This window comes from Balearica regulorum, chromosome 15 (assembly GCF_011004875.1).
Source record: "Balearica regulorum gibbericeps isolate bBalReg1 chromosome 15, bBalReg1.pri, whole genome shotgun sequence".
Classification (NCBI taxonomy): Eukaryota; Metazoa; Chordata; class Aves; order Gruiformes; family Gruidae; genus Balearica; species Balearica regulorum.
Window position 1 is genome coordinate 10,957,448 of NC_046198.1, and position 8,318 is coordinate 10,965,765.

General features: G+C 60.9%; 1 protein-coding gene across 4 annotated transcripts in view; it reads right to left on the reverse strand.

Annotated features, from left to right (window-relative positions):
- MPRIP (myosin phosphatase Rho interacting protein) overlaps window positions 1-8,099 on the reverse strand; it is an 81,198-nt gene extending 73,099 nt beyond the window's left edge. For 3 of the 4 annotated variants that reach the window (XM_075768087.1, XM_075768089.1, XM_075768088.1), the window contains exon 1: window positions 7,527-7,970. In XM_075768087.1, the coding sequence (XP_075624202.1) occupies window positions 7,527-7,646 (120 nt within the window). In that variant the 5' untranslated portion in view covers window positions 7,647-7,970. Of the gene's footprint in view, window positions 1-7,526 lie in introns of all 4 variants that reach the window. The other variant, XM_075768090.1, reaches the window with a different exon arrangement.
- Between the last annotated feature and the right edge of the window lie 219 nt (window positions 8,100-8,318).

An 8,318-nucleotide genomic window follows, 5' to 3' on the forward strand; every position in this document is an offset into this window, starting at 1 on the left:
CTCCGGGCAGTTTCCCTGCAGGCAGCAGCCACACGGGATGCTCAGGCCCTGAGCGGCTTTGCTTTTATCCAGACGATATCTGGCTGAAGGGTGAGCCACAAAACAACGTGGAAAGCAGAGCGGAGGGCAGCTGCTGGCAGTGCGATGCATCCACGTCTGGGGTGGGGCTACGCTCGCAGGGCCGGCAGGAAGACCAGAGCCGGTTCCTCCGGCAGGGCTCGTGGTGACGAAGCCAACCACCCGCCACGACCTTGGCCAGGAGGTGCTGAAGTCGCGGCCTCACCACCCCAGAAGAGATCTGCAGGTGCCTCACCACCCAAAAAAAGTGCTATAGTCACAGTGCCTTCCAGGGGTACCACCGCATGGGAGGTGCGGCTGGGTTGGAGCCCCACAGTGCCTGGTTCTGTCCCGTGGGACAGGGGAAGGCTGACTCAGGCAGAAACGCCCCCGCGTCACCACTCTGCTTCCTGTCGCACCTCTGGGAACGCCCAGGTATCCCATCCCGCCTCTGATCCAGCCCTGCCCTGCTTCAGGGCCCGCCACCGGAGCTGTGCTGTGGGTGCTCTGCAGCCCCTCACCTGCCTCTCAGGTCACTGCCCGGGCCACTGCATCCATCCCCTCGGCCTGTGGGCCTGCACTGCATCAAGGGGAGAACGCTGCCTCCAGCCCAGGGCCCCGGGCTGGCGCTGGCAGCACAGCGGGTGGGAGGAAGCGGAGAAGGAAGCGGCCCCAGCAAAGTTTACACAAAGCTGTCAAGCTGCTGTGCTGATGCTGCCCAGGCACGGACAAACCACCCCACCCAGCTCCACCAGCACTGGGAATGTGATTCCCACCAGCCAGGAGACTGGGCTTGAAGGACGTGCAGAGCCACTCGGCATTTCCCAAAGCCCAGGGTACTACAGGAATCACTGCACATCCCCAGGGCTGCAGGGCAGAGAGGGCACAGTCACCTGCTTCCAGCAGGCAGGACAGGTCACAGGAGCCTGACAGCCCATGGAGCACCAGGACACAGGGCCGGAGGTGGGCTGTGACACCAACCAGCATGCCCACTGGACGGGCTTTCATGCCTGCAGTTTGTAGGCAGTATCTTCCACCTCTTCCCTCCCCCATACAAACCAGCCAGCCAAGCAGGCTGCTGAGCAGCACCAAGCAGAGCCACGCGGTGCCCGTAGGAGCTCATTGCACATGGAATGGGAGAGCTTTGCTGACATCCACATCTCCTTTTAGGGTTCGGACTAAGCCCTGTGGCAACGCAACCACATCCTCATTGCGGTGCCGGGACGCCCAGGCGGGCTGGGGATGCCCCTGCAGCCAGTCCGTCCCCACCCACCCCAACATGCTCTGAGGGAAGTCCAAATCCATAGTCAGGAAAGACTCCTGGCTCTGAGTGCATGGTGGGAGGGATAATCTGTTTAGGCTGCCGGCAGACGTAATCAGCCTGTCTCGGGTGGAGGCAGGGCTTGTTTTGTTCAGGCTTGGCAACTGAGCGGGAAGGGGAAAAAAAAATGGACCGTTGCAGCGGAGCTGTAGTCTCTGCCCCCAGTGCTGAATGCAGGGAGCCCTGGGCACTGGGGAAGCTGTGCTGGGACTTCCAGCAGCCCTGCTAGAAAACAACAGCCTCAGCCTGACCCAGGCCATGGGTGAACCCACGGTAACTCCCATCCCACCACCTTTATGGGTTTAGTCACAGTATTCACCACAGGGGCCTCTCAAAGCAGCAACAGCAGCGCCTGCTGCTTCCTGCACGCATCTCTGGGTACTCAGTAACAGGGTCACAGCTCTCAGCTGGACCGCAGGAGACCACGGTCCCCGAGCAGAGACAGCAAGGTCACTGTCCGCTCTGCATCGACTCCCAAATCGCTCAGGGCTCCCTAGAGGCAGGGACCAGTTTCTGGCACAGCTCAAGGGGAAAGTCACTGCAAATGCTGTGGTTGCAACCTCAAAAGAGGAAATCTGGGCAGTTTCAGCTCCACTCTGCTCTTGGTTTTGCACACCTTGGAGCACAAAAGATCGTTGATGGGCGAGTCAGAGCAGCTGTCACCTGGCAGGAATGGGGAAGGTGACATGGTGTTTGGGGCAGGAATGGGATGCGACACTCAAGCAGGCTTTCCCATCCCCAGCATGGCTTCTAGGAACTGAGAGACAGGCATCGCTTAACATTTTGCTTGCTCCCAGCAGGATGCTGCATGGACCGCTGGAGACCCACGACCCCGGTCGGCGGGAGGCTCTGCAAACACCACTGTGCAAACCCACGCTCCAGAGGCAATCCCAAGGGCCAGGGACATAGCCCAGCCTCAGCAGTTAAGCCGCTTACATCTTGGCTTCCCTGCCCATACAGCATTTCCCCTCCACTGTATGTCACTTGGTGATGGGCAACGGAGCGGGGCCAAACCCAAGCACGGGAGGTTACCGTGCTGCCAGTGGGTGTCCACAACCGCTCCCAGCATGAAAGCGCTCTCCATCCCCCAGCTCTGCCTGCATCCAGGCAGCTGCTCGCTGCCCCCAGGTTTGGTCCAAGTTCAGCTTTCTCCAGCCCAAGACCCAGGCTGGGGACAGCCCTGGACACCTGGGGACAGCCCCCTCTCTCCATCCACCTCCCACTCTCCTGCAAAAACACATTTGTGGGCATGAGCTGGTTACTGCCAAAGCTGCAAATCACCCAGGCCAAGCTTTCACCACCAACACATCTCACCATGCAGGAAGAGGCCAAACCAGACCAGACAGACCGGACCCGGGGTGTGAGGAGCACGAGGCACCGCTGCTGCGGGGTGGCTGGCAGGCACTACCAGTGGCACAGCCCTCCTGGCACACCGGCACCGGCAAACCCCAAAAAAAGGAGCTGCCCAAGCAGTTTGTCGCACGGGCAGCAGGAGTGACCAACCGACCAGAGGAACAGGAAGGGGAAAGGTTGAATTCGCCCTTCGTGCAAACAGCCGGTCTCCTTCTGCAAATACCCTGGCCCTGGCCCCAGGGTTGTGCTCAGGCTTGGGCAGTCAGAGCAAGAGCTGGAAGAGGCCAGCTGCAGTGTGCACGGGCAATTTGTCAAGCGGCAGCAAAATGGGAATGGGAAGGAACGGGCTTTGCAATACCAGCTCCCCCTCCTCGAGCAGCCTCGAAGCCCGGCATGCCCCACAGCGAGCAGGCGTATCTAACCACCTCCCACGACAGGGCTTCCTCAGTGCCTGGAAGAAGCCGCAACATCTCTCCAGAGCGCTGGAGAGGGGATTTATCACTTTCTCAGGTACCAGAGCAGATAAGGTGCAGCACCATGCAAAAACCAGCAGTAAGTGTGCAAAGGGGACAGTTCTCCAGCACCCAAAGGCACCACCACGCCCCTTCCCTTGGCCCACATGGATGGTTAAGCACACCCAAAGCTGACCCCAGCACCCAACGTAACATCCCTCCTGAGTACTCACTGCCTGCACACCACTCTCCAGGGGTGGGTTGCTACCCACAGGGGACAGCCACCATGACCCTGCCCACCCCAGCTCCTCTGGCAGCACCCCCCAAGTCCCTGCGCGCTGCAGCCGCTGACGGAGGCGGGTTTGACATTTGCAGAGAATCTCCCCCTGTTCGGTCCTAATAATTAGTCAAGTACAGGCAGATTTTTGCAGCATGATACAAGCAGCTGGGAGCAGGGAATGCAAGCACAGAGGCTGCTTTCCAGGAAAGAGGGGGCTTTTCCTCCCCTGAGGAGCAGGGGGTGGAGGCAAAAGCATGCCCAGGACACGATCCCTCACCCTGCCACCCTTCAGGCAACACACAAAGCCAGGATAAGACCCCAGCTCGGGGGCCCCACTGCTGCAATGTCCCAGAGCAAAGCCAAGCCTGCGACCCAACACTGATACTCTCCAGCCTTGGGGCTGCTGCAGGTTGGCTGTTCAGAGTATAGAACTGTAGGGAAGTGACAATGTCCAACAGAGAAGAGATGGAAATCACCACCACCACCCCCCCTGCGACTGAGCAGGGGTGTCATAGGCCAGGGTGGGAGGAGGCAGTGGGAAAAGTTTGCAAGCTCCGTTTTCTAACTGGGTGGTCCTCTGGGCATCCATGCCACAGTCTCAAAAAAAAAAAAAAAAGAAAAAAAAAAAGACACTGGTAGCTGGAAAGATGTCCTCAAATTCCTCTATCTGTGCCAGTCCCCATGCCCCAAGAGAGCACACACATGGAGAAAATTAAAAGCAACTGCTTTACACTCTGCTCTTCTTCCAATTCAGGCCAAGCATAATTTTGAGGTTAGTTCCCAGCCTGTTCCTGTTGTGGGGGGCTTCACCTTCCTTACGAATCGAAGGCATGCGTGCGCAGGCACGGCTCGGTCCAGTGCGACCAGTGTGGAGACCATAGATCTCACAGAGACACTCGCAGAGCCCTGGGTGGCTTTCTGGGAAAAGGGTCCCTCTGCCCAGGCCAGCTTTCTCCTGGAGATGGAAGAAGGTCCCTGGGAACCGTCCACCCTCCCGGGGCAGTCTCTGGGAAGCTGACCTCCACAGGAGGTACGCAGGTTAAAAGGGACTGTGCGGTGCCAGTGCAGGCCCGCCTTGTCAGGAAAGAGGGAATTCCCATGAAAAGGGAGTTTCTCCCTTGCCAGGAAACATGGGAGCTGGCAATGGGTGGGTGGAGCAGCCGGAACAGAGCCATCAACAGCACCATGCCCACCAGGGACCACGGGCCAGATCCTGCTGCCGCACAGGATGGCAGAGCTCTTGAGCGCCCACGCCAGGGCCCGCCGTTCATCGGAGCAGATCCACAGCAACAGATTTTCCCAAGGGGGGAGCAGACGCAGTGACTGACCCAGTTTTTCCCATGCCATGCGGGTGCCCCAGAAGATCAAATGCAGGTGGGGGGGGGGGTCAAGGACACATCACCTCCTGCCTGCGGCCCTGGGGGGACGGCCAAGGCTCCAACGAGTGGTAGGACCACACATACCCACCCCAAGTCACACCAACCACTGGCCGGCAGCACAGCCACGCACAAAAACAACTCGTGAACACAGCGCTCCTGGGATTACGGACTTAGCGTCCGCGCAGCCCTTTGAAGTTGGAAGCACGAAGTCCGATTATTATTAGAGAGCTCGAGCTCATTAATCCTGATGTTTGGGGCTGGATTCCCCACTCCCAGCTCCATTCCTAATTCAGTTCCTGAGTACAATGGGAACCCACTACTACCACTAAGTATTTGTGACTCTTTGCAAACACACACTGGTCTCTGCCCCAAGCGGCTCCAGCACCCCGGAGCACCCCAGAAAGCAGGAGGGGCAGCTCCTAACACTCACACAGGTATTTTTATAGACTAAAAATCCAAAAACAGACATGAGTGCGTAAGCGTGAAGTACCTTCACCTTTCCTGCAAGCCAAGTAGAAAGGTCAGATGACTCAAAAAGACTTTTCTAGCCTGACTCTAGATAATCACCGACACAGTCCCTGTTCATGGGATGAGCAGGACACGCTGCGTACAGAGCCCCCATGCCACAGTCTGGGACCCCCCCTACCCAAACCAAGCTTAAAAAAAAATAAAAATTAAAAGGCAAAAAAATTCAGAGCTGTTAAATGAACCGTTATTCCTGGGTGTGCTTTGGAGCGAGCACACCCCCACATCCAGCCAGGCTCCTCTCTGCAGCGCGGAGCCGCCTCCTCCTCCTCCGACAAGGGGCATGAATTCAGAGGAGAGGTGGGCAGGCTGGTGGGGAAGTGCTGGGCCGGTGGCAGCCGGGGGCTCCTCAGCACGGGGGGGCTGTGCAGCAGGGTGGGAGGGTAAGTTCGTGCATCACACGTTACCAGAGCCACCATCTTATCTGGGAAGCGGGATTACTTCACCCAAGCTGCAAAGGAAAAGCCGAGCAGGATTGTGCGGTTTTCCCAACCCGAGTCCCTGCGCGGGGCCTGGATCCGGCCACAGGGCCGACCCCATCCCCACGGGAGCCAACCGCAGCAACAGCCCCCCGGGGCCACCTGCCACCCCTACGGGAACAAAGCAAACAAGGGGCTGCCTGAAACACAGCTCTGGGCCCTTGGTCCCCAGGGAGGGCGGCAGGCCCCCCACGGCATGGGAGGCAGGCATTACTGGCGGCAGTGTGCAATGCTTTGAGCCCCCCCCAATAAAAATAAAAAAGCATTGCACCCAGGAGGCAGCAAAACCCCAGGCAGGACAGCAGGAGGGGGCCAGCCAGGAGCGGGGGGCTCTTCCCGAGCCCCCTCCGGGACGGCTCCTTTGTCTGGGCACGGCCGCGATGCTCCCCACCGCCCGCCCCTTCCCGCACACACCACGGCATTTTTTCCAGTTACATTTTTTCCATATTAGCCCTCAGATTTCATTATGCCCCCCCCGCCCCCCCAGCGAGCGCAGCAATATGTCTGATCTCATTGCCATAATAGGATCGGGAGCGGGGATGTCAGCCCTGGCCCAGAAAGGTGTGGGAGGAGGGAGGGCGGCCCTGGTCCCCACACCCCCACACCACAGATAGGCCCCCGCACCCCAAACACACCCCAATGCGGGTGCGAGGGCCTCTGGGCCTGCGTCAGGCCTGGGAGGAAGGGGAGGAGGAGGAAGGCCCAGCCATGGCAGCCCCCCAGCCTGCCCACACTGGGCCCTCACTGGGAAGGGGCAGAGGTTGCCTTCCCAGCTTCCCGGGAAAGCGAGGGGCTGTACGGTGGGGGGGCCGTAGGGTGGGGGGTCCAGGGCCATGTCCTGCACATCCAGGAGGCAATGTTTTGTTTGCGGCCAAGTTTTTCCCAGGACTTTTGAGATCTTCCAATGGAGCTCACAGGATACTCCCCACCTGCTGCCATGCACCCCAAGAGGTGCTGGGACCACCCCAAGAGCAGGTGCTGGTCCCCAAACAGCCTCAGCTAAGGGGTGAGGCACCAGGGGAGGAGACACTGGGTGGGCCATGGCCTAAGGGAGCAGCGGGCACTGTGGGGATGCAGGGTGTCCCGTGGGACACCTGGGTATCTGTGGGGTCAGCAGGCACCCCATGGGGCCCCTAGACACCCTAATGGCACCAGGGAGCACCCATGGGGCTCCTGAACACCCCATGGGATTCACAGATACCTGTGGGTCCCTGTGCTATCCGTGGGGTCAGCAGGCACTCCGCGGGACCCCACACCACCCCTGACAGCCCACACTACCCATGGGAGCAGCAGGCACCCACAAAGCCGTACAATATCTATGTGACCAGCAGGCACCCCGTGGGACCCCTGGAGATCCCAAGGGAACCCATGCTAACCGTGGGGCCAGCAGGCACCCATGGGACCCTGTGCTACCTGTGGGACCCTACAGCACATCCACGGGACCCTGCACTACCCACAGGATCCTGGGCTATCCATGGGGCCACTCGTGGGACCCTGAGCTACCCAGCTGAGCCCGAGGTACCCGTGGGGCCATCAGGCACCCACGGGACCCCAGGCTACCCACGGGGCCAGGAGACACGCCACGGGGACCCAGGGCACCCTGGGGCCGGACGTGTGGGGGCGGGACCCCGGGGCAGATTTGGGGGGAGAAAACAGTGGGTTTTGGGGGTAAAGTCCCACCTGGTTGAGGTCCTCGTCATTGAGCAGGTGGGACTCGCGGGGCTTGAAGCAGTTCTGGCACTTGCTCTTGTTGAAGATGTTGGCCTGGAACTTCCTGCAGGGGTTGTCCTTGGCGGCCATGGCGCGACCCGCGCCCGCTGCGCGCCCGCTCAGCGCCCCGCGGAGCGCCCGCCCGCCGCCGCGCCCATCGCCGCCCCGCGCCCGCCCTCACCGCGGGCCGCGGCCTCCGCCTGGCGCCTGCGGAGCGCGGGGAGCGTCAAAAAAACCCAAAAAACCACAAAAAAACCCACAAAAACCCAATAAACAGATAAAATTAAAACCCGGGACGGGAGCAAACTGCAAGGCGGCCACCTCCGCTGCGGCTCAGCGGGCGCGCATGGCCGGGCTGCGCCGAGGAGCGCGCAAGGGCCGCGGTGCCCCCGCCCTGCGGGGCTGAGCTGAGCTGGGCTGGGCTGGGCGATGCCCGGCGGCGCGGTGCGGCGCTGGGTGCTGGGTGCCCGGCGCTGGGTGCCCGGCCCTGCCGACTACGCTGCCCGCAAAGTTTCCAGCTCGCGGAGCCAGGCGGAAAATGGGAGGGGGGGGGCCCAACGCGGATGGACACCCCCGCCCGCCAATAAGAGGTGGGTATCCGTCGCTAACAAAAGGCCTCTCTGGCCAATGGGATGCAAGGAGAGGGGAGGGTGCGGTGACAGCTGGGGGCGGGGCTCGGCTCGGCTCGGCTCGGCTCGGCTCGGCTCGGCTCGGCTCGGCCCCCACGGGAGGAGTTGCGTGGGGCCCCCCGCACTCTGCCCT